General features: G+C 40.6%; 1 protein-coding gene, 1 non-coding gene and 1 pseudogene across 19 annotated transcripts in view; 1 reads left to right on the top strand and 2 right to left on the bottom strand.

Moving 5' to 3' along the window:
• DMXL1 (Dmx like 1) overlaps positions 1 to 20,429 on the bottom strand; it is a 191,492-nt gene that overhangs the window by 114,806 nt on the left and 56,257 nt on the right. For all 18 annotated transcript variants that reach the window (XR_010156981.1, XR_010156982.1, XR_010156983.1 and 15 more), the window contains 4 exons: positions 11,212 to 11,424; positions 7,251 to 7,504; positions 6,458 to 7,142; positions 6,247 to 6,368 (listed from right to left, as the gene is read on the bottom strand). Coding sequence is in view for 15 of the 18 variants with exons in the window: in XM_063810591.1 (XP_063666661.1) it covers positions 6,247 to 6,368; positions 6,458 to 7,142; positions 7,251 to 7,504; positions 11,212 to 11,424 (1,274 nt within the window). In the remaining 3 variants the exon portion in view is untranslated. The remainder of the gene's footprint in view (positions 1 to 6,246; positions 6,369 to 6,457; positions 7,143 to 7,250; positions 7,505 to 11,211; positions 11,425 to 20,429) is intronic.
• On the bottom strand, positions 1,663 to 1,769 carry LOC112209265 (U6 spliceosomal RNA). Its single transcript, XR_002944018.1, has one exon. It is a non-coding gene; the product is annotated as a U6 spliceosomal RNA (small nuclear RNA).
• On the top strand, positions 12,164 to 13,845 carry LOC101057969 (septin-7-like; annotated as a pseudogene).

The raw sequence follows: 20,429 nt of genomic DNA, 5'->3' as shown, positions 1-20,429 counted from the left end.
TGGTAGGCTATTTATTACTGACTCAATTTCGGAGCTCGTATTAGTCTGTTCAGGGAATCAATTTCTTCCTGGTTCAGTCTTAGGAGGGGGTATATGTCCAGGAATTTATCCATCCCTTGTAGGTTTTGTAGTCTGTGTGCACAGAGGTGTTCGTAGTAGTTTCTGATTATTGTTTTTATTTCTGTAGAGTCAGTGGTTAACATCCCCTTGGTAATTTCTAATTGGGTTTATTTGGATTTTCTATTGGCTTAGTTAGCAACGTACTTATCTTATTAATCTTTTCAAACAGCCATTTCCTGGAATTGCTGATCTTTTGAATGGTATTTTGTGTTTCGATTTCCTTCAGTTCATCTCTGATTTTGATTATTGCTTATCTTCTGCTAGCTTTGGGGTTGATTTGTTTTTCCTTCTCTAGTTCTTTCAGTAGTGATGTTAGGTTATTAGTTTGAGATCTTTCTGACTTTTTGATGTGAGCATTTAGTACTATAAATTTCCACCTTAACACTGCCTTAGTTGTGTCCCAGAGATTCTGGCATGTTATATCTTTATTCCCATTACTTTCAGAGAACTTCTTGGTTTCTGTCTTAATTTCACTATTTACCCAAAAGTCATTCGGGAGCATGTTTTTAATATCCATGTAATTGACTGGTTTAAGCTATTTTTTAAATCCTGACTTCTATTTTTATTGCACTGTGGTCCAACAGTGTGTTTGGTATGATTTTGGTTCTTCTGCATTTGCTGAGGATTGTTTTATGTCCAATTATGTGGTCCACTCTAGAGTATGTGACGTGGCAATGAGAGGAATATATATTCTGTTGTTTTGGGTGGAGAGTTCTGCAGCAGTCTGTCAGATACATTTGGTCCAATGTTGAGTTCAGGTCCGGAATATCTCTGTTACTCTTCTGCCTCGATGAGCTGTCTAATACTGACATTGAAGTGTTGAAGTCTCCCACTATTATTGTGTGGGAGTCTATGTCTCTTTGTAGGTTTCTAAGAAGTTGTTTTATGAATCTGGGTGCTCCTGTGTTGGTTGCATATATATTTACCATAGTTAGGTCTTCTTGTTGAATTGAACCCTTTACCATTGTGTAATGCCCTTCTTTGTCTTTTTCTAATCTTTGTTGGTTCAGAGTCTGCTTTGTCTGAAATCAGGATGGCAACCCGGCTTCTTTCTGATTTCCATTTACTTGGTAGATTTTTCTCCATCCCTTTATTTTGAGCCTATGGGTGTCATTACATGTGAGAGGGGTCTCTTGAAGACCACATACCATTGTTTTTTTAAATCCAGTGTGCCACTCTATACCATTTACGTGGGGCATTAAGCCTGTTTACATTTAAGGTTAGCAGTGACATGTGTGGATCTGATTGTGTTATTGTGTTGTTAGCTGGTTACTATGCTGGCTTGTTTGTGTGGTTGCTTTATACTGTTACTGGTCTGTGTATTTAAGTGGTTTTTATATTAGGTGGTAGTGATCTTTCCATTCAATATTTAGTACTCCCTTCAAGACCTCTTGTAAGGCAAACTCCCTCAACATTTGTTTATCTAAAAAGGATCTTATTTCTTCTTCACTTAGGAAGCTTAGTTTGACTAGATATGAAATTCTTGGTTGAAGACTTTTTTTTCTTTAAGGATGTTGAATATAGGTCCCCAGTCCCTTCTGGAGAAATATGGAACACTTCACAAATTTGCATGTCATCCTTGCACAGGAGCCATGCTCATCTTCTCAGTATTATTCCAATTTCAGTTTATGTGCTGCTGAAGTGAGCACACATTCAATCTATTACTTCTTAAGATGGTGTCTCTCTCTGTCACCCAAGGCTGGAGTGCAGTCGTGTCATCTTGGCTCACTGCAACCTCTGCCTCCCAGTTTCAAGCGATTCTCCTGCCTCAGCCTCCCAGGTAGCTGAGACTACAGGTTCCTGCCACCACATCTGGCTAATTTTTATATTTTTAATAGATGGGGTTTCACCATGTTGGCCAAGCTGGTCTCAAACTTCTGACCTCAAGTGATCCACCTGCCACGGCCTCCAAAAGTGCTGGGACTACAGGCATGAGCCATCGCTCCTGGCTTAACACTTCTGTTTTCTAACTATAGTCTCACCCTTGGCAATCTCATCCACTTCCACAACTTCAAATTTATATGCTGACAACTACTGTATATTTTCAGGCCAGACCTCTCTCTGAACTCCAGATACTAACCTACTGTGTCTTTTGGATGTCAAACAGGCATCTCAAAATTAACATGACCAAAGCCAGACTCTTGAATTTCCCTGCCCCTCAAAACCTGCTACTTCTACATTCTTCCACATCTCAATTCACAGCAATTCTGTTCTTCCTAATATTCAATCACAAACCTTGGGAGTCCTCTTTTTTTCTCACACACATACCGCATACAGTCCATTCATAGCTATTCAATGTTCTAAACAACATCTTGAATTTGGCCATTTTTATCATCTCTGCCATTACCACTTGCTATATTCTAAGCTCCTTTTTTCCCTCTCCTGGACTACTGTAATTGGTTCCTAAATTGGTCTCTCTGGATCTACTTCCGCATCCCACGTCTAATCTATATAGCCACCAGAGGAATCATTTAAAACCTAAATCATTTCATACCTCTTCTATAGTTTCCATGTTATTCAGAGTAAAAGCTGAAGTTACCACAATGGCCTATCAGGCTTCATATGACCTGGCCAGGCTAACTTTCCGACTTTATCCCTGACTATTTTCCACCTCACATGCTCTGCTCCAGCCACAGTGGCCTTTTTGCTGTTCCTTTACATACTGTATTAGTCCATTTTCATACTGCTATAAATAAATACCTGAGACTGGGTAATTTTAACAGACTCACAGTTCTGCATGGCAGGGGAGCCCTCAGGAAACTTACAATCATGGCGGAAGATGAAGGAGAAGCAAGCACCTTCTTCACAAGGTGGCAGGAAAGAAAGCATGCAGGGGAAACTGACACTTTTTAAACCATCAGATCTTGTGAGAACTTGCTTACTATAATGCAAACAGCATAAGGGAAATGGCCACCATGTTCCTATCACCTCCCACCAGGTGCCTCCCTTGATATGTGGCAATTATAATTCGAGATGAGATTTGGGTGAGCACACAGCAATAAACCATATCAATCCACCCAAGCCCCTCCCAAATCCCCTTTTCACATTTCAAAACCAATCATGCCTTCCCAATAGTTCCCCAAAGTCTTAACTCCTTACAGCATTAACCCAAAAGTCCAAGTCCAAAGTATCATCTGAGACAAGGGAACTCCCTTCTGCCTATGAGCCTGTAAAATCAAAAGCAAGTTGGTTACTTCCAAGATACAATGGGAGCACAGGCATTGGGTAAATGTTCTGTTCCAAATAGAAGAAACTGGCCAAAACAAAGGGGCCATAGGCCCCATGCAAGTCTGAAACCTGGCCAGGCAGTCATTAAATCTTAAGCTCCAAAATCTCCTTTGACTACATGTCTTGCATCCAGGGCACACTGACACAGGTGTGGGTTCCCACGGCCTTGGGAAACTCTGCCCCTGTGGCTCTGCAGGGTCCAGTGCCTGTGGCTGCTTTCACAGGCTAGTATTGAGTGCTTATGGCTTTTCCAGGCACATGGTGCAAACTGTCAGTGGATCTACCTTTTTGGGGTCTGGAGGATGATGGTGGCCCTCTTCTCCCAGTTCCATGAGGCCCCAGTGGGGACTCTGTGGGATGCTCCAACTCCACATTCTCCCTCTGCATTGCCCTAGTAGAAGTTTTCCATGAGGGCTTCACCCCTGCCGCAGACCTCTGCCTGAACATCCAGGTGTTTCCATACATCCTCTGAAATCTAGGTGGTTGCTGCCAAGCCTCAACTCTCATCTTCTGCATACCCACAGGCCCAATACCATGCGGCAGCTGCCAAGGCTTGGGGCTTGCACTCTCTGAAGCAACAGCCGGAGCTGCACCACGGCCCCTTTTAGCCATGGCTGGAGCTAGAGCAGCTGGGAGGCAGGGCACTGAATCCCAAGGCTGCACAGAGCAGCTGGGCCCTGGGCCTGGCCCATGAAACCATTTTCCCGCCTAGGCCTCTGGACCTCTGATGGGAGGGGCTGCCATGAAGATCTTTGACATGTCCCAGAGACATTTTCCCCATTGCCTTGGCTATTAACATTCAGCTCCTGGTTACTTATGCAAATTTCTGTAGCCCTTGAATTCTTCTCCAGGAACGAGTTTTTCTTTTCTACCACATGGTCAGGCTGCATATTTTTTAAACCTTTATGCTCTGCTTCCCTTTTAAACGTAAGTTAACATAAATTTCAATTTCAAACCATCTCTTTGTAAACACATATAACTGAATGCATTCAGAATAAGCCAGGTGACCTCTTGAATGCTTTGCTGCTTAGAAATTTCTTCTGCCAGATAACCTAAATCATCTCTCAAGTTCAAAGTTCCACAGATCTCTAGAGCAGGGCCAAAATGCAACCAGTTTCTTTGCTAAAGCATTAACATGAGTGATCTTTGCTCCAGATCCCAGTAAGTTCGTCATCTCCATCAGAGACTACCTCAGCCGGGACTTCATTGTCCGTATCACTATCAGCATTTTGGTCAAAACCATTCAACAAGTCTCTAGGAAGCTCCAAACTTTCCCACATCTTCCTGTCTCCTTCTGAGCCCTCCAAACTATTCCAACCTCTGCCGGTTACCCAGTTCCAACACCGCTTCCACATTTTGCGTTATCCTTATAGCAGTGCCCCACTCCTGGTACCAATTATCTGTATTAGGCTGTTTTTACACTCTATGAAGAAATACCTGAGACTGGGTAATTTATAAATAAGTTTAATTGATTCATAATTCTACATGGCTCAGGAGGCCTCAGGACTTACAATCATGGCAGAAGGCAAAGGAGAAGCAAGCACCTTCTTCACAGGTGTCAGGAGACGGCACGTGCACAGGGGAAACTGCCACTTTTAAGATCATCAGATCTTGTGAGAACTCCCTCACTATCATGAGAACAGGATGGGAGAACTGCCCCCATGATCCAATCACCTCCCACCAGGTCCCTCCCTCAACACGTGGGAAGTATAATTCAAGATGAGATTTGGGTGGGACACAGAGCCAAACCTTATCACATACCAAACATGCTCCGGCCTTGGGATCTCTGAACTGGCTGTCCGTTTTCCCAAATCACATTCTCTTTAATAAATATCTACATATCTAGTTCCCACATCTCCTTCAGATCTTTAATCAAATAGTACTTTTTCTGTGAAATTTTCCCTGACCAGCAACTTACTTGGCAATTCCTAATTCTTCTGCAACACTGTTTCTATCCATAGTATTTTTAATTAATATATTTTTATCTGTTTTCTTCCTATCTCCCTTCACCCAAATATAAGCTCTATGATACAAATTTTTACCTGTTTTCTTCACATCTAAATTCCCATTACTTAAAAATGCCTGATAAATAGAAGACCCCCCCCCAAAATATGTACATTTCTACTGTAATACTATATACATGCTTTGGAAAACCTTGTGTTCTGCAAAATTATGCATTAAAATTAACGTACAGAAAAAAACAGGATTGGAACAGATCACTGACATTTATGCAACTCTGTAAGCCGAGCATTAACAAATACATTAATTGGTAGTCAGGGAGATGGCTTGAATCTCCTAAATAGAAAGCTTGGTACAGCTGAAGGCTGCCTCTGGGGATACCAAAAGAAAAATCGCCAAAACCAGAAAAGTGGAAACGCTTGCTTGTTGGATGTTCCAAGACAATGCAGTTAGAAGGTTGTTATTAGGTGGGTATGAGAACAAATGTGGCCTGTCATAAGGCAAAAGCCTTACAACAATACTGAAAGAACTCTTGTCTGAACTGTAACCAAGCTAAGGGCTCTTTCTTTTCATGTTTAAGATTAAAATTCTATTCCTGTTGTTCCAGCTCCTCCTGCCTATAAAATAATTGCAGGGGGGCCGATATAACTTCTACATTATACTGTCAGTAGTCCTCATTTATCTATGAGTAAAGAAGTGTTACAGAAACATATTACAGGAGATGAGACTCTACTTTCTTTCAAAGAGTGAAAGAAATGGTTTCCTTTTAAAGGAGCTTTAAATCATTACAAGAGTACAATACAAATGTGAAAAAATAGAACAAAGATACAAATGCTTATTACAAATTATAGGTCACAATTGTAGAACATGCCCAATAAATATAAACTATCTAAAAACATAATATTATATACTTAAGCTGTTTTAAAAGACATTACTTACAGAAATTTCAGGGTTAGAAAGCTCAGATAAAAGTTTCTTAGCATCAATAACTGCTTCATATAATCTCAGATATTGTCCATCACTGGCTACAAAGCATGCACTAGGAGAGTTGCAGTATGCACCTAGAAAGTATTTACAAATATTAAAATTTCACCCTTTGATGATAATGTCAGCAAATCTAAATTACTGTAATAGAAACCAGAATACTTACCCAGACAATAACTGGGTATCAGAGTGGGCAGCCATGCCACATTGGAAAAGGCAGAAACATGAAGAGAATTAATCCGGGCAAGCTCAGAAACTCCTCCAGAAAAAGACAATGGCCCAACTGGGTCAACCCTCCACAGAATAAGCTCACTGTAAACTGCACTGGGATCCTGAAATGCCACGTCAACAGTGCTTTTATTTTGTTGTGTCAAAGAGCATTCTTCAATATTTAGAGCATCAAAAGGTTGCTTTGGGTTATCAACATCGGGTGTCCTTAATGCATTATGGTGTGATGTTGTCAGCAATAATGGTAATACTGAGTGGCAAGCTAAATCATTAAGATGAAAACGATGACCACAATATCTGGATTTGTGGGAAATACTGAGAACAGTAGAAAAAGCAGATTCCTCGGCAAAACTGACCAGCCACTGATTCAGAGAACCATCAGCATGTTTTGATATCATCATAACATTAGGCGTAAAAATACTTAATTTTAAACTATTAGATGATTTATTGTGACCAGAAGAAATAAGCATTGATGTGGAACAGGTGAGGCCAGAAGGTTTTTGTTTCCCCTGCTGAATAGCCAAGTCAACATTCTTGGTACAGGCATACATCATTATGCTTTTACAGAGAGAGTTTGCATCACCTGTGGGGAAAGCTACTGGAATTCTGGAAACAAAGGACACCTAGAATCAAGAAAGCAAGTGTTAGAACATATAAAATTATATAAAGAGGTATTAGAAAACAGTACCCACATAAACAAGGAAGTAGCTCTCCAGAAATAACAGTAGTACCTGTACTTGACGAAACATACCAGGCTGGTATTCATCCAGCCAATCCACATGCCAAACTAGCAAAGAACCATCCATGGGATGAATACTAAATAGCATATCTGCATTTTTACTCCATTCAGACAGAAGTACTTCAATCTGATGATCAATGGCAGCTGACGATAATGATGTAAAACTTGAGTTTGGTACCATTTTATCACAGCCTAATTCCTTCTTTTCGGGATTTATTTTCAGATCATCAACACCATCATCCGTTTCTATAAGCAAAAGAGTTCATGAACCAAGTAAATACAAACAGGTTATTACTATAAATTAAGAATTACCGAGCTTCTGGAGAGCTGAACACATGGAGATCTCATGCCTAAGGAGAGCATGGAAGCTCCGTACCCCTTCCGCCACACCTCACCCTACACATCTCTTTATCCGTATTCTTTGCAATATACTTTAAGTAAACCAGTAAATGTAATGCTTAATGATAATGCTCCAGAGCATACTTTGAGATCTAGTTTCTTATCTACTTTTGCCCTTGCACAGATGAAAGGAGAAAACTTGGACTTTCAAAAAATAAAAGTATCATTTGTTACCATAACACCTACCAAGTAGTTCAAATTAATCGTTTACCTTTGGTGGTGAGTTTCATAGCCAGCAGCAATGCCAATATAGGACTAATTGTCAACCCAGAAAAGGGACTTGCTCCATTTTTTTTTTTTTTGAGACGGAGTCTTACTCTTGCCCAAGCTGGAGTACAGTGGCGTGATCTCAGCTCACTGCAACCTCTGCTGCCCGGGTCCAAGCAATTCCGCCTCAGCCTCCCAAGTAGCTGGGATTACAGGTGCCTGCCACTGCGCCCGGCTAATTTTTGTACTTTTTAGTAGAGACGGGGTTTCACCATCTTGGTCAAGCTGGTCTTGAACTCCTGACCTCGTGATCCACCTGCCTCGGCCTCCCAAAGTACTGGCATTACAGGCGTGAGCCACTGTGCCCGGCCAAGTTATGTAAGTTTCTTAATCTGACAGTGGTATATGCACCTTATCTTCATTATAACAACACAAAATCAATCCAGCAATCTATAGATGACAATAATACTTTTATTAAACATGTGCTCAAGAAAGGGGCCTCTTTCGCCACCTTATAATAATAAAGAGCCTATAGACATAATTTATAGCCAGATCAATTGTTACATATTCTAGCGTAGAGCCTTTTCTTATTTAGTGAGATCTGAGGATATAACCAGAATGGTTCAATCTATCACAGCCCCCAAACAGTCCAGTCATCAAATATGAATGAGATTCTATTTAGTGAATCAGCATCAAACTGGTACTTTGATCCCCTTGAGCCATTAAGTATTGTACAATATGCCCAGATCTGCATAATGAAGAAGACTCTTTTTATTTTGAAGAAGTATATATTTTTCTTCAGATTATGTTTTATCTCTTTGCCTTGAGTGTGAGGAACATAAAATGCCTTAGCAAAACTAATACAATTAGTACAAACACACACACAAATATCTTTATAAATGGATTCAAGATGAAAAACGTAACAGTTTTCATATTAATAAGAAATGGGCTCTGCATTAAAAGTAACTTTGCTCCAGGAATATAAGGTCACTGAAGTTCACTGAGTAATCAGTAGCCATACAGGACTGAGTCAGTGGATTACTGGTAGAAGACCTAATATTAAACTGGAAAATAAGTAAACTGGCTTCTCAATGCAGATGTTCTATATTTAACCACTCAGTTAACCTTTAGTAACACACACTACTTTTCTGGACCTCAGTTTTGCTCATGGTAAAAAGAAGGAATTGGAATTGGAACTAAAATTGGGACTGAGTTTTAAAAATACATTATTTGAGTGTAATTTGTACTTTATCTCTAAAGTACCAGGTTTATCCAAACCTCAGTATGCTACAGTAGTTATCCTCTAGGTGTATGGACTTGTAACTGGTATGGCATCTTAAAGAAATCATTTCAAGGGAATGCATTTATGGTGCCAATTTCCAGGTTTCCTTCAACACCTTAGTAATAAAAAATAAACTGTGTATCAACTTATCAATACAGGTAAATATGTATATTCTTTCCTCTTTCAAAAATCCCAGTCCCCTCACCCTCCCCCAATTCCTGGTTAGCAATATAGAGCCTTTCTCTGAAGAGATATATTTTTTTTAAGTTTTGACTGTTTACCAGATTTAAAAAGTAAGTCAAGATATACAAATCAATAAGAAAAAAAAAACTCAGCAGGAAATTAGACAAACGGTATAAAAGGCAAGCCACAGAAGGGCAAAAATATAATAAAAGATATTCTGCTTAATTTGCATCAAGAAAATGCAAAGTAAAACAAGATGTCCATTGTCCCGTTATCAACTGGCAAAAAAAAAAAAAAAAAGTAATATAATGAAAACATCCAGTGTTGATAAGGATGTAAAGCATATATTTAGATACACTTAGAGGAAGTATAAACTGGTAAAACATTTCTGGAGGGCAATTTGTCAGAAGTTATTGATATTTAAAATTGCTACACTCCCTGGAAATTCCCCATCTAGAAATCAAGATTATAGAAAAACTCACAGAAAAAAGAAAAAGACAAGTCATTGTACCTAGAATAATGAAAAACAATTTAAATTAATTTAAATGTCTATCAATAGAAGACCTGTTAGACATTTCTCTTAGACATGGAATACTCAGCAGCCGTTAAATACAATGATATGAAAAACTGCCCATTACTGACTGAATTAAAACAAAGCACAGGCCGAGCATGGTATCTCACGCCTGTAATCCCAGCACTTTGGGAGGCCCAGGTGGATGGATCACCTGAGGTCAGGAGTTCGAGACCAGTCTGACTAACATGGTGAAACCCTGTCTTGACTAAAAATAAAAAAATTAGCCAGGTGTGGTGGCGGATGCCTGTAATCCTAGCTACTCGGGAGGCTGAGGCAGGAGAATTGCTTGAACCCGGGAGGTGGAGGCTGCAGTAAGCCAAGATTGTGCCACTGCACTCCAGCCTGGGTGACAGAGCAAGACCCCATCAAAAAAAAAAACCAAACAAACAAACAAAAAAACAAAGTGCAGAACATTATTTCTGTATAAAAATGAACACCCACAGTACAACTTTTAAGTGTCTGTATTTAGATGTTTGTACGAGCATAAGCAAAGAATCAAACTGGAAGGATACTTATCAAACTTAACAATGTGGAAACTTTATAACTATCTGTGTACCTGTTTGATTTTTCTTACCTAATGATCATAAACAATCTTGAAATTAAAAATTAAACAAATTAAAACAAAACTTTAAAAAAAAAAAACCAAACACATTTATGAACCAGACTGTCACAGAGATGGCCAGCTGCCCACCACAGTTTCTTACTTTCCATTTCTCAGTATATAAAGGCTACAGAGTCAGGAACTACACGGGCCCTGTGAATTCCAGCTGAATGTTCTTGCCAGCTGAATGACAGTTTAAGTGATATGCGTCAATCAAGGTAGCTGAAAAATAGCTATGCATTCTTTCTCTCTACCTCTCTCTCTATACCAACTGAAGGCCAAAGGCAGAGAAATTTAATGTCCTAGTTTCAATGCTTCTCAAACTTTAATGTACACACAAATCACCTGGAAATTTCATTAAATTGCAGATTCTGGTTTGGTGGGTCTGTGTGGACCTTGAGACATGCATTCTAACAAGCTCCTGGGTAACACCAATGCTGCTAGTCTACAGATAGTCCTTTATATAGGAAAGTCCTAAGGGCTAACAAAACCAGAAGAATGAGAACCCCCAGTCCTTAAATAACCATGTGGAAGAAAGCTACCTATAACAGAAATATCTACATTAGATTATTAAATGAGCTAGTCCATGTTTGGATCATGTCATTGCAATTTTGAAGTTTATTACAAGTAGCTAGTTTTACCCTAATATGAAAATGTTTGCTATTTTGAGCAAAACTTTAAATTTTTCTTTCCTCTTAAAGTTTTACCTTCATCAGATTTTACATCTGCCTGATTAGAATCTTCTACACTGGCCTCAGAAGATGGTTGTTCAAAACTTTTTCTAAGTTGCTGTAAAAAAACTTCCATGGACAAAGTAAAATGCAGTTCTTTATTGTTTAGCCAGTGTACAACAAAAGGTCCGGTCTTCTCTTCATTTTCATTTAGACTCAGAGATGTAATAGATGGAAGAAGTGGAATGTCTGTAAGAGAAAAAAAAGATAAAATTAAAATTTTTACCTTCTAGCATATGAAACATCCATGTTTCATATTTTTATTACTATTACATTTCTATTTTGTTTGCCTGAAAGTCTTTCTCTTTCACTTTTTAATTTTATTTTGAGATTTTGTTTTTTTGAGACAGAGTTTCGCTCTGTTGCCAGGCTGGAGTGCACTGGTGTGATCTTGGCTTACTGCAAACTCCCTGGTTCAAGCCATTCTCCTGCCTCAGCCTCCCGAGTGGCTGTGATTACACGCACACGCCACCACGCCCAGCTAATTTTTGTATTTTCAGTAGAGACAGGGTTTCACCACGCTGGCCAAGATGGTCTCGATCTCCCAACCTCGTGATCTACCTGCCTCAGCCTCCCAAAGTGCCTGGCCTATTTTAAGATTTTTTAAATACTATTTTTTAGAGTAGTTTTAAGTTCACAGCAAAATTCAAAGGTACAGCCATATTCCCCATCCTACATATGCATAGCCTCCCACATTATCAACATCCACTACCAAAAGTGGTACATTTATTACAATTGATGAATCTACACTGACACATCACTATCACCCAACGTCTATAGTTTACCTTAGGGTTCATTCTTGGTGTTGTACATTCTACGGGTCTGAACAAATTTATAATATTTCATTTATCTTTAAATCTCTGGAACACATTTTATTTAACCTCTAAATAAGATTTCCAGCTGGGGCTAGTCATGGAGTGGGGAGGGTATGTCAGTCAGCAAGAGATCTGCTGCTGAGGAGAGAAGCATCAACAGCAGCATGGTAGCTCAACAGAAGAACCCTGAAGTCTACGTGGGATTTTCCAATCTCCCAAATCAAATATCCAGAAAATTAGTGAAGAGAGGGTTGGAATTCATACTTATGGCAGTGGGGAAATCTGGATTCGGAAACTTTACATTAATCAACTCATTATTCCTCACTCTGCATTCTCCAGAGTATCCAGATCCTTCTCATAGAATTAAAAAGACCGTGCAGGTGGAACTATGCAAAGTTTTAATCAAAGAAGGTGGTGTTCAGTTGCTGCTCACAAGAGTTGATATCCCATGATTTAGACTTGCAATGGGTAATAGTAATTGTTGGTTACTGACTACACTGATAGTAAATTGAGGACCACCTAAATGGAGAATCATGATAAAACAGATGTCAGATGCCTGATAACAGGGTGCAGTGTTGTTTATACTTCATTTCTCCTTCAGGACATGGACTTAAACCATTTGATACTAAGTTTATGAAGCTTTTACTTGAAAAAGTGAATATCATTCCCACTTATTGCCAAAGCAGACATGCTGATACCAGAGAAATGCCAATAGTTTAAAAACAGATAATGAAAGAAATCTAAGAACATAAAATTAAATATATGAATTTCCAAAAACACATGATGAAGAAAATAAACTTGTTAAAAAGATAAAGGACTGGCTGGGTGCAGCAGCTCATGTCTGTAATCCCAGCACTCTGGGAGGCCAGAGCAGGCAAATCACTTGAGGCCAGGGGTTCCAGACCAGCCTGGTCAACATGACGAAACCCCATCTCTACTAAAAATACAAAAATTAGCCAGGCATGGTGGCATGTGCCTGTAATCCCAATTACTTGGGAGGCTGAGTCACAAGAATCACTTGAAGCCAGGAGGCAGAAGTTGCAGTGAGCTATCGGTCACTGCACTCCAGATTACCAGACTAAGTAAAATTCTGTGAGTAATTCGGTAAGTTTAAAGTTGAACTAAAATTCTATCCTGGACAACCAGCTATCACCAGGCTTGCCTGGGTGACAGAGTGAGACTCTGTCTCAAAAAAAAAAAAAAAAAAAAAAGGATAAAGGACTGTTTACCACTTGCTGTGGTAGCCAATAATACTACCATTGAAGTTAATGGCAAGACAGTCAGAGGAAGGCAGTATCCTAGGGGTGTTGCTGATTTGAATATGGTGAGCACTGTAATTTTACAATTCTAAGGAGTATCTTGATAGGAACACACATACAAGACTTGAAAGATGTTCCTGATAATGCCCATTACGAAAACCACAGAAGCAGAAAAATGGCAGCTGACTTACAATGGAGTTGAAAACAACAAGAATAAAGGGCAGCTTACTAAGAGCCCTCTGGCACAAATGGAAGAGGAAAGAAGACAGCATGTAGCTAAAATGAAGAAGATGGGGACAGAGATGAAGCAGGTGTTCAAGATGAAGGTCAAAAAAAAAAAAAGTTCTAAAACTGAAGGACTCTGAAACTGAGCTCCAACGGTGCCAAGAGCAAAAAGGAATTTAAGCACAGCACAAAGACTTAGAGGAAAAACGTCACCAGTTTGAGAATGAGAAAGCAAACTGAGAAGCTCAACTCAACAACATATTTTAGAACAGAACTCTTCAAGACCCCTGGAAAAGAACAAAAGAAAATGAAGATCTTTCAAAATCTCTATTGACCACCAGTTATGCATTAGTTGCCAATGCCAGCTTGGACATCAGTGTTAGATGAATCTGTCTAATCAATCTTCACCAGTTTTGTCTATAATGATGGATTTTAACAGCAGGACAAAAATTTTTTGTTATTGTTATTTATGGAGATTATGATGCTTGAATTGTCCACGGTGTTGGGCACTTAGAAAGTAACAGCTCTAAGTACATTTCCTACATTTTCTTTTTTGTCTTTTATTGAATAGATATCCCCAACTTAATGCAAGAGAATATTTTATTGTTACACAGTCATGTCCTGGTGGTATGACTGTTGAGAGGATATTCCAAAATAAAAGGATGCTGCAAGGTTTTCAATGAGGATAAACTGCTATGACGCAAACTTTTTTGATAATTATAATATAAAGGTTCCATTCAATGCAGCACATACAATAATGTTTTTATTTTATTTTATTTTACCTTATTTTATTTTTGAGACAGAGTTTCACTCTTGCTGCCCAGGGTGGAGGGCAATGGCGCAATCTCAGCTCACTGCAACCTCCGCCTCCCAGGTTCAAGCGATTCTCCTGCCTCAGCCTCCCGAGTAGCTGGGATTACAGGCAGGCACCACCACGCCTGGCTAATTTTGTATTTTTAGCAGAGACGGGGTTTCACCATGTTGGCCAGGCTGGTTTCAAATTCCTGACTTCACCACCGCCTCAGCCTCCCAAAGTGCTGGGATTAGAGATGTGAGCCATCGCGCCCACTCAATAACATAATTTAGTCTAACACAGTTGACTCTTCCATTGTTTAAAAACACACATGAAAAAAAGAAAAAAACCTATATGCTTACAGTGCATACAGAGCTTTTTTATAGCAACCTTTGTTTGTTTTGGATTTTTTAAATATATATTGGCCAGGTGCGATGTCTCACGCCTGTATTCCCAATGCTTTGGAAGGCCAAGGTGGGTGGATCACGAGGTCAGGAGACTGAGACGATCACGAGGTCAGGAGATTGAGACCATCCTTGCTAACACGGTGAAACCCCGCCTTTATTAAAAATACAAAAAAGTAGCCAGGAGTGGTGGCGGGCGCCTGTAGTCCCAGCTACTTGGGAGGCTGAGGCAGGAGAATGGCATGAACCCAGGAGGTGGAGTTTGCTGTGAGCCGAGATCACACCATTGCACTTCAGCCTGGGCAACAGAGTGAGACTTCGTCTCAAAAATAATAACAATAATAATAATTATATATATATATACACACAAAATCCTCATTTAGTGCCCTCCTTAGCTAGAATCTCATTAGTAATTCATTTTTGTAACAACATTTAATTTAGATATTTTCCATATAGTGGCCCTGCTAAAATAGAATATAGCATCTTTCTTATGGTAGTAACCAACAAGGAAACTTTCCTTTAACTTCCTTTTTATACTTTCCGTAAGTAGCAGGTGGGGAAATGCATTTATAGATCATTTCAAGGCAAAACTGTAAAGCTAACGAATCAATCTTTTTCTATTTATGCAGTCTAATTCACTAGAAGAGAAAAAAAGTCTTTTTACCCTTGAAGAGAAAAAAGTCACCATTCTGTATTTAGCTATATTCATATATTGTATTTCTCTATTTTTGTTTCTACTGTCAAAAATTCACATAACAACGTTGTGATGTAAAAGAAAAGACTTCCAACATAATGTTTGCCACTATTATTAACGGTAACAGATTTGAACGGTAAATTTAATGTATCTATTGCAAAGGAGATTAAATTATATATCCTAGGTGATATAGTATAATTTATTTAACCATAAATGTTTAACAGTGAAAAATATTCACATGATAAAATGTCTATAATTTGTAGCTCTGTTAATAGAAGTATCTTAATTTATAACAAATTTTGGTAACAAGCAAATTTTAAACTGATCCACAATAAAAAAAAAAATGTTGGTTGGGTGCAGTGGCTCATGCCTGTAATCCCACCACCTTGGGAGGCCAAGGCAGGCAGATCACGAGGAGGTCAGGAGTTCGAGACCAGCCTGGCCAACATGGTGAAACACCATCTCTACTAAAAATACAAAAATTAGCCAGGCATGGTGGTGCATGCCTGTAATCCCAGCTACTCAGGAGGCTGAGGCAGAAGAATCACTTGAACCCGAGAGGCAGAGGTTGCAGGGAGCCTTGATTACACCACTGCACTCCAGCTTGGCGACAGAGCAAGACTCTGTCTCAAAAAAAAAAAAAAAAAAAAAAGTCATCACCATAATGTCAAAGGAACTAGTAACATATGTATCTTAATATCAACAACAACTAGTTTTTACTTAATAGACTTACCTATCAACCTCTTTAATGAGCTAATTCTAAGATGGACTGCTTATTTGTTAGCATTAAGACTGAAGTTGAGGTTCCCTTCTCACGCTCAAGGAAAGCATTCAAGACAGTCACACAGCTAAAAAAGCATTTGTTCCTTGGTCTTTCTTACTTTTTTTTTTTTGAGATGGAGTCTCGCTCTGCCACCCAGGGAGCTGGAGTGCAGTAGTGTAATCTCAGCTCACTACAACCTCTGCCTTCCAGGTTCAAGCAATTCTCCTGCCCCAGCCTCTCAAGTAGCTGGGACTACAGGTGCCTGCCACCACACCCGGCTAATTTTTTTTTTTGTATTTTTGGTAGAGACGGGGTTTTACCATGTTAGCCAGGCTGGTCTTGAACTCTTGGCCTCAGGTGATCTGGCTGCCTCAGCCTCCCAAACTGTTGGGATTACAGGTATGAGTGACCACGCCCAGCTCCTTGGTGTTACTTTTGATATGAATGTTAAATTGAGTACACTGAAGTACAAATCCAGTGAGTTGCTGCAAATAATCCCTAATCAGTAGAAGTAAGCAAAAATTTAAGTATCACATTAAATCAAACCTGGATCATGTTGGTGTCTGCTAAACTGTAAAGGCTAGAATGAACTCAAGGAGTGTGAACAATTTTCTCCAAAACAAATCTATGTTTTAAAAGAAAGGTAAAGAAAGGCCAGGCACAGTGGCTCCTGCCTGTAATCCCAGCACTTTGGGAGGCAGAGGCAGGCGGATCACAAGGTCAGGAGTTTGAGACCAGCTTGGTCAACATGGTGAAACCTGGTCTCTACCAAAAATATAAAAAATTAGCTGGGCGTGGTGGTGGGTGCCTGTAATCCCAGCTACTCAGGAGGCTGAGGCAGGAGAATCGCTTGACTCAGGAGGCGGAGGTTGCTATAAGCTGAGATCACACCACTGCACTGCAGCCTGGGCAACAGAGCAAGAGTCCGTCTCAAAAAAAAAAAGAATATTCCATAACAAACAAAAATTCATCAATAGTTGTTAGTGGCTGTCTTCTAGGGAGAGGGACAAAGCTGGAGGAGAGGTGAAACGAGGCTTTCACTTTTCACTTTTTGTGCAAATAACACCTTATGCAAATATTGCCTTTAATGTTTTCCTCAAGTAATATTCCAGGCTCTACTTTAAATGCTTCAATTGTGACAACTAGTTTTTATACTCATAAAAATTATTTACTCGAGGCGGACAGAATGCTTGAGGCCTAGAGTTCAGTATCAGCCTGGCCAACATGGCGAAAACCCATCTCTATTAAAAATGCCAAAATTAGCTGGGCACGGTGGCACATTCCTGTAACCCAGCTTCTTGGGAGGCTGAGGCATGAGAATCGCTTGACCCTGAGAGATGGAGGTTGCAGTGAGCCAAGATCGCACCACTGCATTCCAGCCTGGGCAATGGAGCAAGACTCTGTCCAAAAAAGGCCGAGTGCAGTGGCTCACACCTGTAATCTCAGCACTTTGGGAGGCTGAGGCAGGTGGATCACAAGGTCAGGAGATTGAGACCATCCTGGCTAACACAGTGAAACCCCGTCTCTACTAAAAAATACAAAAAAATTAGCCCGGCGTGGTGGCAGGCACTTGTAATCCCAGCTAATGACGACGCTGAGGCAGGAGAATGGCGTGAACCCGGGAGGCTGAGCTTGCAGTGAGCGGAGATTGGCCCACTGCACTCCAGCCTGGGCGACAGAGCAAGATTCTGTCTCAAAAAAAAAAAAAAAAAAAAAAGGAGGGTTCCAAGATGGCCAAATAGGAACAGCTCCAGTCTATAGCTCCCAGCGTGAGCAACACAGAAGATGGGTGATTTCTGCATTTCCAACTGACGTACCAGGTTCATCTCACGGGGGCTTGTCAGACAGTGGGGGCAGGACAATGGGTGCAGCCCACCGAGCGTGAGCCAAAGCAGGGTGAGGCATCGCCTCACCCAGGAAGTGCAAGGGGTCAGGGAATTCCCTTTCCTAGCCAAGGGAAGCCGTGACAGACAGCATGTGGAAAATCGGGTCACTCCCACCTTACTAACACGCTTTTCCAACGGTCTTAGCAAATGGCACACCAGGAGATTATATCCCGCACCTGGCTCAGAGGGTCCCACGCCCAAGCAGCTTCGCTCATTGCTAGCACAGCAGTCTGAGATTGAACTGCAAGGCGGCAGCAAGGCTGGGGGAGGGGCATCGCCATTGCTGAGGCTTGAGTAGGTAAACAAAGCAGCTGGGAAGCACGAACTGGGTGGAGCCCACCTCAGCTCACGGAGGCCTGCCTGCCTCTATAGACTCCACCTCTGGGGGCAGGGCATAGCTGAACAAAAGGCAGCAGAAACCTCTGCAGACTTAAATGTCCCTGTCTGACAGCTTTGAAGAGAGTAATGGTTCTCCAAGCACAGAGTTTGAGATCTCAGAACGGACAGACAGCCTCCTCAAGTGGGTCACTGACGCCCGAGTAGCCTAACTAGGAGACACCACCCAGTAGGGCCAGACTGATACCTCACAGGGCCGGGTACCCCTCTGAGACGAAGCTTTCAAAGGAATGATCAGGCAGTAACATTTGCTGTTCAGCAGTACTCGCTGTTCTGCAGCCTCCGCTGCTGATACCCAGTCAAACAGGGTCTGGAGTGGACCTGCAGCAAACTCCAGCAGACCTGCAGCTGAGAGTCCTGACTGTTAGAAGGAAAACTAACAAACAGAAAAGACATCCACACCAAAACCCCATCAGTACGTCACCATCATCAAAGACCAAAGGTAGATAAAACCACAAAGATGGGGAAAAAACAGAGCAGAAAAGCTGAAAATTCTAAAAATCAGAGCGCCTCTCCCCCTCCAAAGGAATGCAGCTCCTCGCCAGAGGCGCTCTGATTTTTAGAATTTTCAGCTTTTCTGCTCTGTTTCTTCCCCATCTTTGTGGTTTTATCTACCTTGAAAAAAACACAACGGAACAAAGCTGGACAGAGAATGACTTTGACGAGCTGAGAGAAGGCTTCAGACGATCACAAACCCATCACAAAGAAGTTAAAAACCTTGAAAAAAGATTACACGAATGGCTAACTAGAATAACCAATGAAGAGAAGTCCTTAAATAACCTGATGGAGCTCAAAACCATGGCAAGAGAACTACTTGATGAATGCACAAGCTTCAGTAGTCGATTTGATCAACTGGAAGAAAGGGTATCAGTGATTGAAGATCAAATGAATGAACTGAAGTGAGAAGAGAAGTTTAGAAAACAAGAGTAAAAAGAAACGAACAAAGCCTCCAAGAAATATGGGACTATGTGAAAAGACCAAATCTACGTCTGGCTGCTGTACCTGAAAATAACGGGGAGAATGGAATCAAGTTGGAAAACACTCTGCAGGATAGTATCCAGGAGAACTTCCCCAATCTAGCAAGGCAGGCCAACATTCAGATTCAGGAAATACAGAGAACGCCACAAAGATACTCCTCGAGAAGAGCAACCCCAAGACACATAATCATCAGATTCACCAAAGTTGAAACGAAGGAAAAAATGTTAAGGGCAGCCAGAGAGAAAGGTCAGGTTACCCACAAAGGGAAGCCCATCAGACTAACAGCTGATCTCTCGGCAGAAACTCTACAAGCCAGAAGAGAGTAGGGGCCAATACTCAACATTCTAAAAGAAAAGAATTTTCAACCCAGAATTTCATATCCAGCCCAACTAAGCTTCATAAGTGAAGGAAAAATAAAATCCTTTACAGACAAGCAAATGCTGAGAGATTTTGTTGTCACCACCAGGCCTGCCCTAAAAGAGCTCCTGAAGGAAGCACTAAACATGAAAAAGAACAACCAGTACCAGCCACTACAAAAACATGCCAAATTGTAAAGACCATCAATGCTAGGAAGAAACTGCATCAACTAACAAGCAAAATAACCAGCCAACATCATAATGACAGGATCAAAGTCACACATAACAATATTAACCTTAAATGTAAATGGGCTAAATGCTCCAGTTAAAAGACACAGACTGGCAAACTGCATAAAGAGTTAAGACCCGTGAGTGTGCTATGTTCAGGAAACCCATCTCATGTGCAGAGACACACATAGGCACAAAATAAAGGGATGGAGGAGATCTACCAAGCAAATAGAAAACAAAAAAAGGCAGGGGTTGCAATCCTAGTCTCTGATAAAACAGACTTTAAACCAACAAAGATCAAAAGAGACAAAGAAGGCCATTACGTAATGGTAAAGGGATCAATTCAACAAGAAGAGCTAACTATTCTAAATATATATGCACCCTATACTGGAGCACC

The sequence above is a fragment of the Pan troglodytes genome, chromosome 4, assembly GCF_028858775.2.
Source record: "Pan troglodytes isolate AG18354 chromosome 4, NHGRI_mPanTro3-v2.0_pri, whole genome shotgun sequence".
In the NCBI taxonomy this organism is placed as follows: Eukaryota; Metazoa; Chordata; class Mammalia; order Primates; family Hominidae; genus Pan; species Pan troglodytes.
The sequence above is the reverse complement of the archived record's forward strand: the minus strand, read 5'-3'. Positions and strand labels throughout refer to the sequence as shown.